At 46.9% G+C, this 21489-nt stretch overlaps 1 protein-coding gene across 2 annotated transcripts in view; it reads left to right on the top strand.

The window, feature by feature from the left end:
* Positions 1 to 21489, top strand: part of YWHAE (tyrosine 3-monooxygenase/tryptophan 5-monooxygenase activation protein epsilon) — a 114747-nt gene that overhangs the window by 37258 nt on the left and 56000 nt on the right. For both annotated transcript variants that reach the window (XM_075013324.1, XM_075013325.1), the window contains exons 3-4: positions 10956 to 11062; positions 20106 to 20312. In XM_075013324.1, coding sequence (XP_074869425.1) covers positions 10956 to 11062; positions 20106 to 20312 — 314 coding nt within the window. The remainder of the gene's footprint in view (positions 1 to 10955; positions 11063 to 20105; positions 20313 to 21489) is intronic.

The following is a 21489-nucleotide window of genomic DNA, read 5'->3' as shown; positions in this document are numbered from 1 at the left end:
AGCCACAAAACACGCACTGGCGTCCCCTTCCATAAATGGACCCCCTCCTGTACGAACACTACAGATGTGTCCCAAATAGGCTGGGAAGCCCTCTTGGTACCCTTACTACACAAGATGGATGGATACCCGCATAGACCACTCTGCACATCAATATCCTCGATCTCTGAGTGGTATTCTATGCCTGGCGGCATTTCTGAGAGCTCGTCTCCAATTCCACTGCGCAGATCTTTGCAGACAACCAAGCTACAATGTTTTGTCAGTCGGTAGGGAGGCGCCAGATCTTATCCTGTCTGCACGGGAGTGGCATGCCTCTGGACTTGATGCATCATGCACAATATAACTTTAAAAACGAGAGGTCCTGTGACACCTTATAGACTAACAGATTTATAGGAGCATAAGCTTTCATGGGCAAAGACCCACTTCGTCAGATGCATGAATATAACTTTAATTGCCTCACACCTTGCAAGTAAAGACAGTGTTACAGTGGAGTGTCTCATCAGGAAATTCTCCAACCATGAGTGGGAAATAGATCCCAGTTTTGCACCAGTTATTCTTTGAGTGCTGTCCCCATGGGTGCCCCACGGTAGGTGTTGGGCTCACCCAGCTCCACAGCGCAGGGATTTTTTCCTAGCTGCACTCGGTGGGGCTGTGCATGTGCTATCTTGGCATGTGCCAGTTGCACCACTAAGGATTGTGCATGTAGGCCTGCTCGCTACTCAGTTCCTTCATAGCTGCCCTTAGCTACAGACAGTTTGTTTCTCTTCTCAGACCTGTTTAGATAAAATATATTGTCTATAGTTACTAGTTTTTTGTTCCTTTAGTTCTCCTTCCTTGTTTTATAGCCGTAGTTGTTCTGTGCTACATATGGGGAAAAATAACTTGCTTTCTTTGTTGTCAGATTCAGCGTTCTGTACATAGTTCGCTGACATGACTGGTTACAAGAAAAAACGTAAAACAAGAAAGAAGACCGTAAGAAAGAGTTCGGTAGCACTGGGTTTTAAAAAATGCTCTAAGTGCTGCAATCCTATGCCCGCCTCAGACGGGCACTCAATGTTTCTATTGCCTCACAGAGGCTCACATTCCTCAGAAATGCTCTCATTGTTTTAAAAAAAACAAAACAAAACAAAACTTATTTTGAGAGCTAGAAAAGATAAGGAGCTGTGACTGAAAATGCTCCTTTTTTGATAAAGTTCTTGAACCAATGCCATACCTACACTTTAAAGCGGGCAGTGTCTCTTCTGTTGGGGACTTGATTGCCTTAGTCTCCAGTGAGAAGGCGAAGAGTTCAGCCTTCCCCATTTTGCTCCCTGCTGTAACCCACACAGAAGCCCAAACCTGCCACTGTCTCTAAACTCAAAAGCTGCGCTTCAGGTAAAGCAGCTTCAGCCCCCGCAGTTCTTTGAGATGGGTGTTCCTGTGGGTGTTCCACCACCTGCACTTCCTCCTCTGTGCTTCGGGGCATCTTCAAGTGCCTCTGAGGCAGAGAAAGAACTGAAGGGGATCGGTGCTTTAGTTTGCTGCTCTTTGGTTAGACTTGGAATGCTCTTCTGTGGGATGCAGACAACTCTGCCTTAGACTCTGAAGTCTGTACTGCTTGAGATCACAATACTGTCAGAGAACTACCCCTGGTGTCAGTGGTGTCTGGCCTTCCCAGTGGCAAGGCCTGGTGCAATTACTGCTTTGGACACTTGGCCTACCACCATGGACAAGGACTGGATTTTAGGGCTACCTTGGTAGTTTCTACTGCCTGTACCCCGTCCCCTCATCTGCCACATCTGCTTCTCTGGAGCACCGCATATCCCCTGAGGCTGTTCCTGTGAAACCTCTTGCACCACATGTGCAGCCAGAAACACCAGTGCCATCAGCTCCTCTACCACCAGGGCCCATAGTTACACATGCCCCTGAGGATCCTCGTGGCTTTCTGGTTCCCTATTGCATCTAGGTTTTCTCATCCTTCTCTGGAGAATTGCCTGGATTTAGATTTTTATTTTTGAGGTTTCCTGCTCTCCCTCCCATGGCTTTTGTGTGAGGCCAAAAATGAGGGGTTCAGTGGGGGGGGAGTGGCTGCCAGGGAGTAGGATAGTTGGAGGTGGGGGCCTGTGTGGGAGGTAGAGTGCTGGAGGGGGCTGGAAGTGCAGGTATGGCCAGGAGAGAAGGTGTGGGAGCAGGCTAAGGTGGGGGTGGGTCTGGAATTGTGGGAGGGTGCAGGAACAAGGTGGGTTGTCCAGCTGGGGGGAGAGTGCAGGAGCAAAAGAGGATATAGGGGTAGGCTGAGGGGAGAGTGCATGGGAAAAACCTGCGGGTAGTACCTGTTTAGGATGGAGGAGCAGGAGCTGGTTGGGGGTGTAGGAGGTCCAGGAGGTGGGCCTGAGAGCAGACTGGGGCTTGGAGAACTGGGAAGGAGAGGTTAGTCCAGGAGCTTACCGGGGGTCAGGGGAGTGGTCTGGGAGGTGGCAGTAGAGGATTGGGCTGGGCATGTGTATGTGGGAGATGGATGGTATGGGGGGCTGGCCATAAGGAGGTGAGGGTTAGTTACCTGGCTCGATGTTCCTGCCTCTCCCAGGTACTTCCCTCTGCGCTCCCAGTGGTGCAATCTGGACAATGGGAGCAGCAGGAAAACCTTCCCATGCTTTTAAAATATGTGCCCCACAATGTAGGGCTCTGGGCTGCCACTGGTGCTGGGCAAGAACATTGTGTGGGGAAGGGGGCACAGGTGCAGTATGAGTCTGGAGTGCCACCTGGGCTTCCTGATCTGGGGAGCGTAGTGAGCCTTGTGGCTCACCTGCAAGCACCAGTGGGTTACACAAAGAGAGTTCCTCTGAGATGGATGTTATACCCCAATATGAACAATTTTTTACTGCCCCCTGACATAGTTGTTACAGTTACTGTTGCTGTCATGGCTGATCTCACCTTGTTTGTGTTGGCACTATCGAAACATTTCTTACATACGGTCATCCTGACTGTATTTCTTAAGTGGGGGTTGGTGTGTTCCTTTTCATCTTGAGGGATGTTTTTGTATTGTCCTTGATGTTGGGATATGTTCCCAAGTGAGTGCTAGTTGGAGTACTCATGCAGTATGTATTTCTGTATTATCCCTGTTCTTGCCAGGCTCTCTGAGGAGATTCTGCCTCGTACCAGGCCTCTAATACAAAGGTTTGTGTCTCTCACATTCTCTATTTATGACAACTGGATGGTCAGGAAACATACATGGGAAGACTGGCAGTAGTGCAGATAAATTTCTTGGCAAATAGTCTGGATTACAAACTGATGGATGCTTCATGAAGGATCATTGTTAGCTAGTACAGCAGGGTCTCACCATTCGAGTGCCACATTCACAAATTCAGGTATTTTGTGAGTGGCCCTGTTTCCCTGGGGCTTCCCCAGGGCTCTGAGTCATTTCTCCCTGTCCCTCCACCCCATTTGCAAAAATCAATGTTTGTGAGGGTTCTTAACACAGAACCCTTGTGAATGTTGAGACTCTACTGTACTTTGCATGGGTTTCACTATAATCCCATTAGGGATGTTTAAAGCAATGGGAATATAGCACTTCTTTGTGCCCCTGAATGTTCTGTGTCCCTACTGCCACTGACCATCTGCTTATGTGGGGGTACCTCTTCTGAGAGTGCTTGCTTGCATCCCTTCCAGTATAGCAGTGTGCATCATCATTGAAAAGTAACAACGCCCTCAATATTCCAGCACTAAGTTCCTTTTGTGACGGTTGCTGGAACTGTTACTTGTCCCTGTGTTCATGCAAGTACTCTTCTCATTGTACTTTAGTTCTTTTGCTGTATGTATTTAAATAATAATGTAATAATGGTTGATTAGAATATAATTAGTGTCTCTGGCACCAGGGTGTGCGTGCGTGAGAGAGAGAGAGAGAGAGGTGCCATAAATCCATGACGTTATTGACCCCCTTCTCTGCTTGCTTTAAGTGCTAGCGGGAATCCTGTATCTAGGAGCCCAGCAGGATTTGTAAGGGGTTCAAACTCCATTTACAAAACAAGCAGAGGGATCAGTGATTCAAATGTCTATTTATGGCTCTCCATCCCAGCTCTGAGCCAAGTCAAGACCAGTTGGCACTATACTCCTTTATCTCTGTGAGAAGTGCATTTTGGCTCTAGTCTCTCCTGCAGCAGGAAAGGCCTCCACATCCCAAGACACTGTGCTGTCAAGGCTTTTCAGTACAGAGGTATACACCTCACTGGGACACTTGTCACTGATCTCAGTCATCAGTGTGGAGGAAGAAGCAAAAACAGATGGGATGCTCCCCAACTCTGAGATTTGCCTGGTTGCAGGGGAAGCCAGCAGAGTGAGACCTTTGCCAGACCTTTTGGCCTTAACAACTAGCCTAGTACTTTTAACATCAACCCAAGAAAGAGGCCCTTTGAGTCTGGTATCCTTGGACCCTCAACTGAAGAAGAACCATCTGAGTGCCAGAGACATTCAAAGTTGCTACTTTGCCTCCCAGTTCCACCTCACTGCTGACGTATCAAGTTGCCACCCTCTGATGTTGTCAGGTTACTATCAGTCACCCTGTACCTCGTGGTTTGCTTAGATCATCTATTATCCATCATGCTGTCATTTTAGACCCTTTCTTGAACCTGGTTCTATATCTGTAAGGAGTAGGTGCTAAGGTATGTTTTTAATGGGCTGGTGGTTTCTTGTGACTTCCACTGATGAACTGTACCAATTACTGTTCCGCACCTGGGCCGGTTACCAATTAGTGTTTTGTACTCTCAGCCCTGTCTGTGCCAAATTCTGTCAGCAGAGACCTGCCTCTTGCTCACAGGTTAGTTTTGTTTTTTAGTCATGTTTTGTCCATTTTTGCTAGGCCTTAGGCCTCAAACCAGGCTTGTGCTGTCTGGGCGTAAGCCTTCATCTTAGTACACTGCTCAATCTGGTGAAATCCTTATTGGTCCCAACTTAGCACATAGAATTCATCAGGGAAGTTCTTGGTGCCATGCAAGCAAGGGTATTCCTCCCTGATCAGTGCTATCAAGCTGTTGTCCAACTCCTGTGCTTCGTCCCCGAGTTTCCCAGCACCATGGTCCACTTGTGCCTTTGGCTGCTGGGATACATGGCATCCTGCACGTTCATGGTGCCATTTGCCAGGCTCAGTCTCCACCTTCACCGTGGGTGTTTTGGCCCTGGGGTACAGTCTGAGCCTGGATGACCTAGGCTGGGGTTTGCAACCTGTGGCTTCAAGCCTGCTGCTGCTGACTCCTCTTGTGGTTCCCAAGGCTGCCGCCGCTTAAACAAAGAAAAGCATCCTTGTTTCAGCAGCGGCAGCCTCCGGAGCTACTGTGTAGTCAGCTGTGGCAGACAGCCCTACAGAAGTCACTTGGCAGGGCAGGCGGTCCCAGAGGAGAAAACTGGCAGAGCAGGGAGTCGCAGACTATGCATGTAGGGGAATCCTGCAGCAGAGTTGGGCAGAAGGATGGGTGAGCCTGCCAGTGCTGTTTAGAGAAGGAGGCGGCAGGGGAAAGCAGCAGGCACGAACAAGCAGGCAGTGTGTGCAACTCTGCTCTGGGGCAGGTTAAAGCAGGGGTGGTGGGTGGGGGTGTTTTGGGGCTGATGAGGGCTAAACCTGGGGTGGGGTGGGAGCAGGTTTGGGTCTGAGGGGTCAAGCCTAGAGTTGGGGGTAAATTAATTTTCCAACTGGTACAGATCATTGTGTATGTGCGTGTTGTTCTTGAAGTAGGAGTGGGAAGAAGTGTGGTTTGATGTTGCTTATTTTTTATATATTTATTAAGGACTGTCTCATATTCCCATGCATTGTGGCTCTTGAAGTATTAATTTTGTAACTGATTTTGAAAAAAAGTCTCTTGTTGTTTCAGTTGCAGACCCCTGACCTAGACATTGTTCTGATCTTGCTTCACCATGTCTCCAGCACTCTGTTGGTGGCTGCGCTTACAGAGCGTTCACGTAGGCATTCCCTTTCATACTCCTCAGTCCACTGTGTCCTTGGTCATGGACTCGTCCGCTTTAGGCTTGGGTGCCCATTTGGGATGTCTCATAACTCAGATGTTGTAAACAGCAGAGAAGCTGTCTCTCCACATCAGCATTAGTGAGCTCCGGGCCATTCGCCTTGCTTGTCTGTTGTTTCTACCTCATCTCTACTGTTGCTGCATAGTGATACTGACGGACAATACAATGGCCGTGTATTCTATCAACTGGCAACAGGGGAGTGTGGTCCTTCCTGCTCTTCTCAGAAGCTCTGCTGCTGTGGGAGCTCTGCATAGAATGCCTTCAGGTAAATGGAATGGGCTATTTTCTGGGCATCTAGAACCAGCTGGCAGACTGTCTCATTCGTGGGTTCCTGCCCCATGAGTGGTCAATCTGTGGATATCCTCCGATCTTCCAAAAGTGGGGTATCCCTTCCTGGGAAGCTCTTCATGCCCCAGAGCAATCACATGTGTCCTGCATTCTGCTCTTTCCAGGGACCCTGGGACTGATCTATGGTTATGTTTCTCCTTGTGCACAAGGTGCTGCTTAAGGTTTGCAGGGATAGGGTGAACTTGATCCTCATATGCCCAGCCTGGGCTCACCAACACTGCTATCCCACACTGAAGGAGCTCTCTGTGGTTCCTCCCATTTAACTTGTAGACCTCATTGTGCAGAACCACGCTTGCCTCCACCACCTGGACCTTTGGCATACTGAAGACAGTTGTATAAATAAAACAAACAAAACAAATAACAGGTCATTAAGTGAAATCAAAAAAGGCAGAAGATGCCCAATTTAATAAGCTACTCTTAATGTAGACCACTGAGTCCTCCAGGCAAGCTGCTCTCAAAAATGAAGCAAGTGCCTAGACACTACCATGCTGTGGACTTATGCAGTTCATAAAGCTCTCCCTCTAATACGTGTTAATCACCTCTAAGATCACGGTCAAATAGAAATTGTCATGCTCTCTTTACAAATATTAATAAAATATTTTGTTACACTGGAAAGGAGAGTAAAAGGAATTCACTCAGCCTTATGTAGTTTCTCTGGTATGTTAACTCTTCAATATTTCACATACAGAGAACAGAAAAAAATCATAAACCCACACAGAATAAATGACAAATGACATAGAAACAGGCAAAGTTCTAACTTCATACTGGGTGTGTCATTAACTCAAAAAATTAGAGTAGGCTCATACACTTTTTACAAGTGCCTTCAGTAAACTGAGCACATTCAACACATGGATTCTGAGTTTGCAGACAGATCCCTGTTTCAGAGAGGTTGCAGTTAAGGACTTCGTGCTACAAAGCAGCTAACATCAACCCCCTAGTGCAGAGATGGGCAAACTTTGTGGCCTGAAGGCCAACTGGATACTGAAATTGTACGCAGAGCTAGATAAGGAGAGCTAGGGGAGATTGTTTCCCCAAACAGCCTGGCCCCTGAACACAGAGCCCAGAGCAGTGGGCCTGGTAGTGCTACCGCCATACTGCTGGTCTAGAGCTCTCTGCCATACCTTCTTGAGCTTCAGCACTGGCAGGGTGAGGAAGGGAAGCAAAATGGATAAGTGTCTAGGCCCTTCCCCAAGCAGGAGCTCAGGCTGGATAGAAGGGTCCCATGAGCCAGATGTGGCCTGCAAGCCTTGGTTTGCTTACCTCTATCCTAGTGCTTGCTACTTACGAGCTGTTGGGAGTATTCTGGAGCCAGGCTGTAGCAGATAGCAAATAGCTGGTCTTAATGATTTCTAATATCTCTCCCCAAACAAATCTGAAAATAATGGAAATGGAGCGATTTCTCTGAAGTGGTATCTCTCCAGGTCACTGTAATGCCTGAGCTGTGACCTGGCATGACAGGTTAGAAAATGTAAGAGCGGTACTTGAAGCAAGCATTTAAAGTTGCGGATGGAGGGTAGCATTCATTATATGGCACTAGTTTTTTATGTATATGCCCACACCAATTCCGAATTGTCATCCAGTGTAAAAGGTCGGTGTAAATAGTACAAGTCCCTTTTGTGACTAAACAAAATTTAAATGTGATTTTTACAAAGATTGTTTTGGGGAGGAGAGGGTATGATTTATATGGATTCTTTTTAAAACACTAATGCCAATAAGCAGTAATACTTCCCCCATCAGCAGAAGTCTTTCCTAGCCTTTAAAGCCAGCAAATGCTTCTGAACCATTATGACTTTAGCTCCTAGTGCTCAGTGACTTAGTTCAAGGAATTAATACCACAGGAATCTAGGGCCAAGGTCTCAGCTTTAGTCAGAGACAAGCATATCAGAAAAAAACATACCTGCTCGCATCACTGGATGTGGCACACTTTTTTGCATGAAACATGGCTTTGACCCTGGTCATTAGAAGAAGCTCATGGCTACAGGCATTGTGTCTTCCATATGGAGTACAGCAGGACCTTCCTTTTGAGGGAACACCTCTTTTTAGAGCATATTTTAAGATCCACAATTGAAAGGATTCAAGGGCCACTCTAAAGTCCCTAAGACTGCATACACTAGTTCCACCAAGGAAGCACTTTAAAGTTCAGCCATTGCCGTTGTTACCAGCCTCTGTCAAGGCAGGACTACAGTAAGTGGCAGGTATAAGCTATAAAGGGAGGTCATCTTCAGAGTCCTTATTAGCCAATAGTCCCAGTCCTTTCCAACAATCTTCTGAGCCCTTTTGAGGGTACACCTGAGGACTTTGTACCAGGACAGCGTATGAATTCACCTTCCCCAATTTTTGTGGACTGGTTATCCTACTTTGCTTAGGCGTGGGCCCATATCACCTCAGATTCCTGGCTGCCCTGCACAAGAGGAATGGGATGCCTCCAGAGGTTCCATTTGCTCTCCCTTCCTCCCTCTTGAACAACCCTTCTCATAAGCAGCTTTTAATCTAGGAAGTGCTAAGTCTTCTGCAAGAATGGAGGGGAGATTCCTCTGGAGCTAATTGGCTGGGGTGTTTACTTGGTTATTTCCTATTCTTGAGGGCGAGCAACAATCTCATACCCATCCTGGACTTGTGAAACTTTAACATATTAATGAAGAAGCAGAAGTACCACATAATCTCCTTAGCCTGCATTAGTCTTTTGCTAGATCCAGGTGACTGGTATGCCACCCCTAGATGTGAAGGATGCTAGTTTTCATATCTCTGTCTTCTAATGTCACAGGAGATTCCTCCATTTCAGTGTGAAGAGCATACTTAGTGCTCCCATCTGTCCTGTCTTCAGCTCTTCTAGCGTTCTAGTGCCTGACAGTTGCCATAGCTTTCCTAAGGAAACAGGGTTCAGGTATATCCTTACCTTGACAAATGGTTGATCATAAGTTACACTAGGGCCCAGGTGGAGACAAGTTGTAGAGCTAATACTGTCAAACTTCCAGATGCCAGGCCTGTTGATTAAATATGCAGAAATGGAGCCCCTCCAAAGGATAGAATTCCAGGGGGCAGTCTTTAACTTGGTCTAGACAAGAGCCTTTTTTCCAGGACCTTGATTTCTATCAGTCTCGCTACAGCACAAAATTGAAGCTATGGGGGCATCATGGGCTTACCTGGTGAAAGAAGTGAGATTTCAATCTAGATGTTTCAGGCCTGGTTAATGTAAATGAGCAGGCTCATATGGGGATGGGAGAGGGACCTGGGCCCACCCACTTCTGAGTCCTGGCCCAGGGATCTAGTGGGTGGCAGCCATAGTCTGTGTCCCTTCTATCCTCTCCATATCTTTCTCTGGCCCACTTAGCTGTAGACTCCCAGCAATATCTGCTTCAGTCTGCTAGTCTTAGGAGCTTGTCAGGTGCTCTCTCTAGCTTCTGTGGTCCCTGCTGGCAGCACTGCTCTGTCCAAGGTGCTGGCATTCGTTCCTCCTGCTGGGAGCCCATTCTTCCTCCTTCAAGCTCCATTCAATTACGGGCAACAACTTACTACTCCTTTCTAATTGTCTGCCTTCTCTGTGGTCTCCCCAGGGTTACATTTAATCCCTTTTTTGCCAGTGAGAGACAACCAGCCCATCACAAACCAGAATGTTTAATGTTTCAGTTACAAACAACTTCAGTTTATGAGGCATTGATGACACTGAAGCACTGTCATTTTTCCTTCTGATTCTGCTGAATCCTTTTCTGTTACCCTCTGTTTTTGAAGGAACCAAGTTGCGTAGTGCTGGCCTCTGCATTAACCAATAATTTTCAGAGTGAAATTGTCTTTGACTTATTAGTTGTAGCAAGGGTAACACAACTCTGCCCTTTCCCTGGTTTCTCCATTTTTCCAATTTGAGCTGGGAAGAGAATATTGGGTGGAGGGAGAGAATTTGTTGCTCAGTGGTGGATGGGTGTGTTTACCAGCTAGATGACATGAGGGGAGCCTAAAAGCTGCCACCCTTCACCTCCCCCTATGTTAGAAGACCATGTAGCTGAATTGGACAAGGAACTTAAAGTGAAACCACAGCTTTTTTGTGTAGATAAATAGTTGGAGTGCTTGAAAAGTATTCCTGAAAAAACAGTAGCTTGCAGTGATGCTGTTTGTAACCCAAGTTACTATAACCTCTGAAGTGAAATAACCTGTAAAATATTATTGGATTCTCTCACACACAATTTTAGTTCTCACCTAAATTGGAATATTTTTCCTATTTTCAGCTTTTGATATTGAATATTTTTCTAACCCTTTTATACTACCCGTTGATCTCTCTAATCTGGAACTCTCTTGTCCCGCAACATCCGTAATCTGGTATAATTTTAGTTAGCTGGATGACCACTTATGGGTGTGGCCACGATTCCCGTGATCCCATAAAGTTTGTTGACACCCAGCGGTCCTGGTTCTTAGTGTTCTGTGCTGTTGTTTAGCTGTAATTTACCCCATATGTCTTCTAAGAGCCCAGTAAGCAGTGAGTGCATTGGTAATGTGCTAGATAATATTGACCTCCTGTGGTCTGGCAAATTCTCATCTGGCACTGGTCAGGTCCTGAGGATACCAGAGGGGAGAGGTTCAACCTGTATTAAATATTTGCTAACCATTTTTTTTTTTCTTCCCCAAAGGTTGAAACTGAACTGAAATTAATCTGTTGCGACATTCTGGATGTACTGGACAAACACCTCATTCCAGCAGCTAACACGGGCGAGTCCAAGGTTTTCTATTATAAAATGTAGGTGCTTTGATGGGTTCTAGACAAGTGCTATCCTTACAGTTGGCAAAAATATTGACATGAAGTCAGTATGAGTATATATGCTGGATTAATAGCTTTGGCAGTTAACATTTTACATCCATGGAACACATATTGCATCTCCACACTGTTCTACCATTTTGCCCACTTTAAGAAATAAGGCTCCATTGATCCTTGTGTTAAAGGACAACATGAGGTCCACTGGCTAATTGTGTTGATATGTGTTCAGGGGGCTGCTTGCCAAACTGTATTAAGGTGACCAGACAGCGCTCAAGTGGAAACAAACTAATTAATATATACTTGAAATTGGTCTTGAACAAGTGGTATAGAATGAAAGGCTTTATGTTCCCATAAAGCAATCCCCTCAACTGTTCAGTGCTTTCTATATAAAATGTGAGTAATACAGTAAAACTAGGTTCCACACATATATATTTAAATCAAGGAATGAATGCACCATTGAAATTGGATGTCTAACTTTCGTTCAGACCCCTTTTGTATTTCCTCCTGATATTTCTATATGTAGAAGTGTTCAGTATTTTTCCATTATAGTTGTAAGTAATTATTTGTGGTAAACATCCACTTAGTTTTTATATGAATGTCAATTTTTCTAGTATTCATTCTCTAATATTTTCTTTTTACTCGTCCCCTTAGCCTTTTTTGGTGTACTTTTGGGATGGAAGGAGCTTGCTTTTGAGCTTAGGTGGCTTGCAGAAATCGGCAAAATTTGTTATTGAATTAGTGTTTATATTCCATTTTCATATTTTCATGGACTGTCAGGAGTATTTACTACATATTGTTACTGTGCCTGACTTAAGAGGTTGAGGGATCTGGGCTTATTTAGTTGGCAGAAGAGAAGAGAGGGGCGATTTGATAGCACCCTTCAACTTGTGAAGAGGGACGAGGGGCTGTTCTTAATAGTAACTGATGGCAGAACAAGGAGCAGTGGCGTAAAGTTACAACGGGGGAGGTGTAAGTTGTATATTAGGAAAAACTATTTCACCAGGAGAGTGGTGAAGCACTGGAATGCATTACCTAGAGAGGTGGTGGAATCTCCATCTTAGAGGTTTTTAAGTCCTGGCTTGACAAAGTCCTGTCTGAGATGGTTTAGTTAGGATTGATCCTGCTTGAAGCAGGGGGCTGGACTCTATGACCTCTTGAAGTCCCTTCCAGCCCTAGGATTCTATGATTCTAAGTGGAACTGAATGAGAGAGAGCTAAGTAAGGCTCATCAGCACATTGTGAAGGAACTTCTCTTTATTAATCCTCATAATGGCTTCATTTATTCGGACGAAGTATGAAACAAAGTAAAATCTTGCACATAAGAGCCCTCTAGATAGAAGTTGCTTAGTACTACTCTCTGAACTGAAAAAATGAAACCACCAAAGGGCAGATCCATCCATTGCTAATAGAATATGTAGATTACTTGTGACATCAGACTAGTAACAGAGAGGTAGCCCTTGTTCTGACAAAACAAAACAGATGTCATGTAGTACTTTAAGTACTAACACAATAATTTACAAGGTGACTTTTTTGTAGGACAGACCGACTTCTTCAGATCTATAGCATTTCCAGTTCAACTCAGTTAGGTAGTACAGAGGTCCAAAAAAAATTGCAATAAAAATGCAAAATGGAAATACATGAATCTGAAGGGGGAGGGGTTGAGTGATAAGTGTTTTGCCTGAGACAGTTATGAACATCAAAGGAAGAAAAACAGTCCCTGTAACAAAAAGCAGTCAAGTAGCACTTTAAAGACTAGCAAAATAGTTTATTAGGTGAGCTTTTGTGGGACAGACCCACTTCTTCAGACCATAGCCAGACCAAAACAGACTCAATATTTAGTAGTAGTAGGCATCCTTCAGTCTGCATAGACTATGGATTGCGCCCTTTAAAGTTTCAGTTGAGGACTTCATTTACAGCGTCTGTTGTGACTATAAAGACCCACACGAGAGTGACAGTCCTTGCTGCATCTCTTGCAGATGTAGTGGGTGTCTGGCAAGTCCTTATTGCGCTTTCTGTGCGCTCGCTTCTCCTCTGCTAGCTGTCTGATCTTCAACTCGCCCTTCTGAAGGCCCTTGTGTAACCCCTGCCTCCATCTGCTGCGGTCATCTGCTAGATCTTCCCAGTTGTCCAGCTCGACGTCTACCTCTCTGAGGTCTCTCTTGCAGACATCTTTGTAACACAACTGGGGGCGTCCGGGAGGTCTTTTGCCAGAGGCTTGCTCACCATACAGGATGTCTTTTGGAATCCTTCCATCGTTCATCCTGTGGACGTGGCCAAGCCAGCGGAGTCGACGCTGCCTGAGGAGGGTGTGCATGGTTGGGATTCCAGCTTGCTCGAGGATGGCAGTGTTGGTCAATCTGTCCTTCCATGATATTCCAAGGATGCGCCTGAGGCAGCGCAAGCGGAAGACGTTCAGCCTCTTTTCCTGGCGGGCATACAGGGTCCAAGTCTCTCTGCCATAAAGGAGGGTGCTGAGGATGCAGGCTCTGTAGACTTGCATTTTGGTGTGAGTGTACAGCTTGTTGTTGTTCCACACTCTCTCGCTGAGTCTGGACAGAGTTGTGGCCACTTTTCCGATCCTCCTATTTAGCTCAGTGTCCAATGACAGGGTGTCAGTGATGGTGGACCCTAGGTAAACGAACTCGTGGACAACCTCTAACATATAGTTGTCAATGCTGATTGATGGGGATTCAGCAACATCCTGACCGAGTACGTTCGTCTTCTTTAGGCTGATGGTAAGCCCAAAGTCCTTGCACGCTTTGGAGAACCGATCCAGCAGTTTTTGAAGCTGGTCTTCTGTGTGAGACACTACAGCAGCATCGTCTGCGAACAGCATGTCTCTGATGAGGTCTTCTCGCACCTTAGACTTAGCCTTCAGCCTTGCAAGGTTAAACAGTTTCCCATCGGATCTCGTGTGCAGCAAGATGCCCTCTGTTGAAGATCCAAAGGCATGCTTCAGGAGGAGTGCGAAGAAGATCCCGAACAATGTCGGAGCAAGCAAGCATCCTTGTTTGACGCCGCTCCTGATTCTGAAAGCATCCGATAATGCGCCGTCATATCGGATGGTTCCTCTCATGTTTTCGTGGAACGACGGGATCATCTTCAGCAACCGTGGAGGACAGCCTATCTTGTGGAGCAGTTTGAACAGACCATCCCTGCTGACCAAGTGAAAAGCCTTGGTCAAGTTGATGAAGGCTACGTAGAGTGGCTTTCTCTGCTCCCTGCACTTCTCGTGCAGCTGCCTTAGGGAGAAGACCATATCAACGGTAGACCTCTCTGCGCGGAATCCGCACTGCGATTCGGGGTACACCCTCTCAGCAATCTAATCTTCAGGAGTCTGCCAAGGATGACGCGAGCGAACAGTTTACCAGTGATGCTTGGGAGGGAGATTCCACGGTAGTTGTTGCAGTCGCTTCTGTCTCCTTTATTCTTATACAACGTTACAATGTTAGCGTCGCGCATATCCTGTGGAACCTCACCCTCTTTCCAGCACAGGCACGGTAGCTCATGCAGGGGTTCCAGGAGTGTGTCCGCGGCACATTTGATTACGTCTGGTGGTATACCATCCTGACCAGGGGCCTTTCCAGCTGCAATGCTGTCGATGGCTGTCTTCAGTTCATCCACAGTCGGCTCTTGGTCCAGTTCGTCCATTACTGGTAGGAGCTCGACGGCATTGAGGGCTGCGTCAACCACAACATTCTCGCGTGAGTACAGTTCGGAGTAGTGCTCAACCCAGCGCTCCATCTGTTTGGCTTTGTCAGCGATGACTTCACCAGATTTGGATTTCAGAGGTTCCATCTTGTTCTGGGTGGGTCCTAATACCTTCCTCATACCCTCGTACATTCCTCTGAGATTACCAAAGTCGGCACAGGTCTGAATGCTGCTCCATAGCTGGAGCCAGTGGTTGTTGGCACAGCGCCTGGCTGTCTGCTGTACTGTTCTTCTGGCCTCTCTAAGTGCTTGCTGGGTACTCTGGCTCGGTGAGCGTTTGTACTCCAGGAGTGCAGTGTGCTTCTTTTCAATGACTGGAATCATCTCATCAGAGTTAGCTTCGAACCAGTCGTTCGTGTTTCTAGCTCTTCTTCCAAACACAGACAAGGCTGTGTTGTAAACTGTATCCCTCAGATGTTGCCATTTGGATGTCGCATCGACGCCCCCAGGGCCGCTGCGCAGATTTTCCTGGAGGGTCTCTCTGAACTTTTCAGCTTTCTCCGAGTTTGCCGTCCTTCTGGCGTCTTTGCGGGGCCTTCCAGCAGGTTGAAAGCGGTACAGCTTCTTGGGTCTCAGCTTGAGCTTGGAGCAAACTAGCGAGTGATCTGTATCCCAGTCAGCACTATGATAGCTGCGTGTCAGAAGGACGTTTTTGAGGTTATTACGCCTAGTAATGACCACATCTAGTTGATGCCAGTGCTTCGAGCGTGGGTGTCTCCATGACACTCTGTGCTGTGGCTTCGTTCGGAAGAATGTTTGTGATGCACAGATTGTGGTACGTGTGCAGTTCAAGGAGACGCTGTCCATTGTCATTCATTTTTCCCACACCGAAGTGTCCTAAGCAGGAAGGCCATGAGGCCCAATCAGCTCCAACTCTTTCATTGAAGTCACCCAAGATGTACTGTTGTTCACGAGCAGGTATTTGCGCTACAGCAGCACTGAGCACGTCGTAGAACTTGTCTCTTACTTTTGGTGTGGCATACAGGGTTGGGGCATAAGCGCAGATCAGGTGAACAGGACCGGCGCAAGTTTGAAGCGTGATCCGAAGAAGTCTCTCATCCGCCCATCACTAAATCCACCATTTGTAGAAGGGTGTTTCTGACAGCAAAGCCAACACCATGCCCTCTGGGTGGTTCTTGGGCTTTACTGTTCCAGAAAAAGGTGTAGTCCTTTTCCTTTAGAGATCCCGAATCTGCTAGTCGCGTCTCTTGCAGTGCAGTGATATCAATTCTGAGCCTCTTCGGTTCCTCGTTGATGACAGCGATCTTTCGGGGTGTCACTGATGGCCTGAAGATCTTCAGTCAAGCCGGTGAGCATGGTCCGCACATTCCAGCAAGCAAGCTTGAATTGTTGATGTTTCTCATTTCTTGTTGATTTTCTTATTGGTTTGGCTGGTGCCCAAATTTCAGTCACTTGTCAGGTTCAGGAACCTTAAGCCTCACGCACCCAGCGAGGCAGGTGAACTGTGGCGGGACAGTACTCTATTGGTTGGGGGCTGCCCAGCTCGAGGCGGGCGGTGACTGTCCAGTGAGATGTGATATTTATCCAGTGAGACTCAATATTTAAGGCACAGAGAACCAAAAACAATAAGCAAGGAGGACAGATCAGAAAAAGATAATCAAATCAAATCTCTGTTTTGCTCACCTTGATTATCCTTTTCTGATTTGTCCTCCTTGCTTACTGTTTTTGGTTCTCTATGCCTTAAATATTGAGTCTGTTCTGGTCTGGCTGTGGTCTGAAGAAGTGGGTCTGTCCCACGAAAGCTCACCTAATAAACTATTTTGCTAGTCTTTAAAGTGCTACTTGACTGCTTTTTGTTTTGATAGTGTATAGACTAGCACGGCTTCCTGTCAGTCCCTGTAACGTGTGACATAATTGCTGTCCCTGTTCATACCAAGTGTTAATGTGTTAAATTTGAGTATGAACCCCAGATCACAAATTTCTCTGTGTGATGTGCTTTTAAAGTCTCTTTGTAAGACGCAGAGGTAGCTAATGTCAGCAAGGACACCTGAATCTTCATCCATCACCAAGAAGAAATTGAACACAATAGTGTAGACTTATTCTAAAGTGACAGAAGGGGTTTTTCCATTTTTCTACGAAGTCCGTTTCCTGGAGACATAGGTTGACAAAAGAATTTTGCGTTGACCTAGTTCCATCTACACTGAGGTTTAGGTTGATGTAAATACATTTGCGGGGTTGGCTTCCTGGAGGGGGTTCTTCACCTTCTGGGTCAGTGGACGGCCACTCATCCCACTGGTACAGAAGCTAGATCAAACCCGCAAGTCAGTAGTGCAATATGCCTGGCGTTACTTCAGGCTGGCAGGAGGTAGCCCATCAACAAGCCTGGCTGTGCTTCTGGCAGGCAATGGGCACACAGTTCAGTGGTCACACCCGGTTAACTGTTTATAAGCTCAGGAGCCTCTTCAGGCAAGGCAGTAGACAGACACAGGTCCCAAGAGCCCCGGGCCTAGTTCAGGATGGGGCAGCAAACCACCATAGTTTGTAGAGAGCTCAGGCCTTGGTTCAGTGTGGGGCAGCAGTTATGAGCGCCAAAGCCCTAGTGTTGGGTGGGGTGACAAACAAACAGCTCGTCTCCTTGTTCAGGAGCGTGCAGTAACTTCACCTTTGTTGGCAGAGATGGGGAGGCTGCCACCCGTCAGGTGGGTGACGGGGGGGAACGCAGGCCTGTCCACTCCACTGTGTCCCTGCCTAGGCCCCTGTCTACAACAGTGCCGTCTGCTACAACGGTCAACGGGGATCCAGACTTCCGTATGCTGACCTGAAGCCCTTTTAGTATCTTCACTATCCCTGGGCCACTTCCGTTCTCCCCCTGGGTATATACCTGGGTGTCTGGTCAGCCTCTTGGGGGCTCAAGGAGTTCCAGAACCAGCTGGGATCCAGATGGTCCGGTCCAGTCCAGTCCTCTGCAGCTGGCAGGTTCAGCAGTCTCAGCTGGGCTCAGGGTACAGGTGGAGCCTGGGTTTCTGCTGGTCCTTGGAGTTAGAGCAGTTACTAGGGGTGCCAGAAGTCCAGGCAGTCTAATACAGTCTTCATCCTGCCAGGCTGGGAGTTCTGGGCAGACCTTGCTTCTCCAGAGGCTGGCCCCAGGCGGAGCCCAGACTGGATTGGGAGGGCAACTATTGTATATGTTCCCTCCTGTTCCCCTAGCGAACAAGGTTCTATTAAAGATTAGCAGGCAAAGGGCAGTTGTAATCTTAATAGCAGCAGCTAGGCTCTGTCAGCATTGATTCCCCAACCCTGTTAAATCTTTCTTGTGGGCTTTCTGGTGGCCCTTCCTCTGTTCCCTGAACTGGTATTACAGGACACTGGTTGTCTCCATCATCCAGACCTTCAGTCCCTCCATCTAATGGCACAGAGGCTGCATGGCTAAACCCTTTAGCGTTAGAGTGCTCGAAATGGGAGCAGGTGGTCATTCTCAGTAGCAGAAAATCCTCCACCTAGGCTGCCTGCCTAGCCAAGTAGTCATTTCTCTTAGGCTGCGTCTACACTACAGCGATCACATCCACACGCAGAAGCAGATGGCTTTGTCAACAGAGCAGTCAGACTGCTTGGCTGCTCTCTTGACAGAACAGACAACCAGAAGCTCAGCAAGCAGGGCTGCCTGGTGAACTAGAAGCCCTGCCTGTAGACTGAGAGCACCCCAGGGCATCTGTACAGCTTTTTTTTTTTTTAAATCAACAAACTGCTGAGAAAGGTGGTGTGTTTCATCAAGGAGAGGGAGAATGGGATCACTGGAAATGCTGAATTTTGTTAAGAAACTGTCCACAAAAATGCATTTTATGTGCAGATGCTCTGCGGATTTTGTTGACCAAAACTCTCTAGTGTTGACGTAGCCCTAGTGGTGCACCCAACATCAGATTTCTCCCCTACAAGTGCCTGTCCCTATGGTTCTAGAATACTTTCTGCAACTGCACTGGCAAGATTTATTGCCCTCTTACATTAAGTTTCACTTGGCGTCTATTTCAGCCTTCCACCCAGGACAGAAATGGGCATCTCTTTTTGTAAAGCCTACAATTTTTTGTGTTTCAGAAAAGGTTAAGGCATGCTTTCCTTATTCACAGCCCACGTTGTTTCTGTGGGATCTCAGCTTGATTCTCACTAAGTTGATGGTGTCTTCCTTTGAACGAAAGCTACCTGGTTGTTTATACACCTCTTATGGAAGGTGTCGTTCTTGGTGGCTAGTGCATCAGCCAGGAGAGTGTCAGAATTAAGGGACCTTATAGATGAGCCGCCTTATACCATATTCCACAAGGGCAAGTTTCACCTATGGACACATTCAGCCTTCCTGCCCAAGGTCGTATTGCAGTTCCTCATGGGTTAGGACACTTCTCTTCTAGTGTTTTATGTGTAGCACTACACCTTCCCCAGACAACAGATACTTGACACGTTAGATGTATGAAGGGTTTCAAGCGTTTAATGTAGAGTGCACCAAGCCTTTAAGAGAGTCTACACGGCAATTAGTAGCAATAGCAAAATGCATGAAAGACTTTCCAATCCCATCCCAGTACATTTCTTCTTGGATCGCAGACTGCCTTTGGGATTATTATAACTGGGTCTCAGTTTCACTTCTGGCAGCCATGGCACATTTGACTAGGGTGTTAACTTCCTCCATGGCAGTCTTGGTCCAGGCCCAGTCCAGGAAATTTATAGGTTAGCTACCTGGTCTCCAGTGCATGTATTCACCCCATGTTACTCCATAGATTGGCAGACTAGGGCTGATGCTGCAGTGGGCAGAGCAGTCCTCCAATCAGTGATTCCTAACTCCAGCCCTTCTTCCAGGGTTTACCTGTTGGGAGTCACCTCATTGGAATTGATGTTAATAAGCACTTGAAGAAGAAAATACAATTACCTGTTCTTGTAATGGCTGTTCTGCGAGATGTGGGGTTCACATCCATTCCAGTACCAACTTCCTTCCCCTCTGTCAGAATAGCCAGCAAGAAGGAACTGAGAAAAGGGCACGGTCAGCAGTGGTATAGAAAGCTACCATATGAGGGCCACTCTGGGGGGCTCCGCGGCTGACCCTGATGGGAGCTGCTGAGGAAAAAAATCTCAGTGCTCATGCATATGACCTGAACAGCATCTCTCAAAGAACACCAGTTATGAGAACAGGTAGCTCTTTTTTTAGGCGTTAGTTACTTCAAAAAGCAGCACTTCCTTATTCATACTATCATTCATGGTTGATGGTAAGCACATATCCTGCACTTTCTAAATAAATCCCATGGTCTACTAATTAATTTTTTCCCCCCAACAGTTGATGTAAACTCAGAATCCTGAATCTGTGTTCTTTACTTCAGGAAAGGGGACTACCACAGGTACCTGGCTGAGTTTGCTACAGGAAATGACAGGAAGGAGGCTGCAGAAAATAGCTTGGTGGCTTATAAAGCTGCTAGTGATATTGCAATGACAGAACTTCCGCCAACACACCCCATCCGCTTAGGTCTTGCTCTCAACTTCTCTGTATTCTATTACGAAATTCTTAATTCCCCTGATCGTGCCTGCAGGTGAGTAACGTACGAAATTGGAAGCTTTTTTTTTTTTTTAAAATCACCTTCAGTGTAGCATATGTAGGCCATAAATTTGAAACATTGCAATTTTTGAGTAATATACTGGGTTTTCTTGTTTTGTAAGAGTTGGAAAGCTTTCTAATAAATTAACCACATAGGCCAGTGGTGGGAAACCCCCAGCTTGCCTGGATCTGGCCCCTAAGGCTCAGGACTCCCCTCCCCAGCATCCAGCTTGCGGCAGGTGAGGAGGAGATGAACCATGAGTCTTGTGGTTTGGAGTCAGGTGAGCAGGAGCCAGGTGTTGCTTATGGTCTCTAATTGGCAGGGATAGAAAGTGGCTTTGTGTGTGCTGCTGCTTCTGCTGCTGCTGCTCTCTTCTGCCCCACCCCCCCAGCTAGGGGAACAGCAGCACAGCACTGCCTGGACGTGCTTCCCGCTCTCCATGCTGGCTGCGCTGATTGGTCAGAATTGCAGCCAGTCAGAGCAGTGGGGAGGCAGTGTCTTGGAGCGGCAGGGGAAAATCCTCTCCATGGAGCATTTTACCACGCTGCTGTTCGTCTCCCTTCCCCAACCCCCTGTTGGCACAGGTGACAGAGTTAAGCGCACTCATCCTGGTCTAGTAGTATCACCCAGGCCGTCATCCCAGCATCCCCCTCCTCACTCAGGATCTTGCCTTCCATCCCTAGCCTGCTACCACAGAGTGCCCCTGCTCTAAGCCTGTTCTTGTACCACCCATGTTGGCCAGACCCCACACCTGCTCCCCAGCAGCCCCCTTTCTGCACACTGAACCCTCCCATTTTTGGTCCTACTTCAGGTCTCAGAGTCAGTGGGGCCTGGGGGAAGCCCTGAATCTCAGTCCTACCCATCTCCATCCCTGACCAGTGGTGGGTGTGGGTGGGTGTTTTTTCTTTTGCTTCTCAGTTGTATGTGGCTCTTGACTGATTTTTTTTTTTTTTCTGTAAATCATTCACACTCCTGCTCCGCAAAAAAAATTCCTTCCCCCGACATAGGCACTGAATGTAAGTCTTAGACTACATTTGGTGTTAAGCTTCTGCCTTGTGCATATTCTTATTTATTCAGGAGTTAGTAAGCATTCAAGGAATCCAGATTCATAATTAATTTCAGAGTTTTTTATTTAATTTTTTTGAGAAAAGAGACAAATGACAAACCAGTG

This window comes from Carettochelys insculpta, chromosome 19, assembly GCF_033958435.1.
Source record: "Carettochelys insculpta isolate YL-2023 chromosome 19, ASM3395843v1, whole genome shotgun sequence".
Taxonomy (NCBI): domain Eukaryota; kingdom Metazoa; phylum Chordata; order Testudines; family Carettochelyidae; genus Carettochelys; species Carettochelys insculpta.
This window is presented reverse-complemented; position numbering and strand designations above follow the sequence as displayed.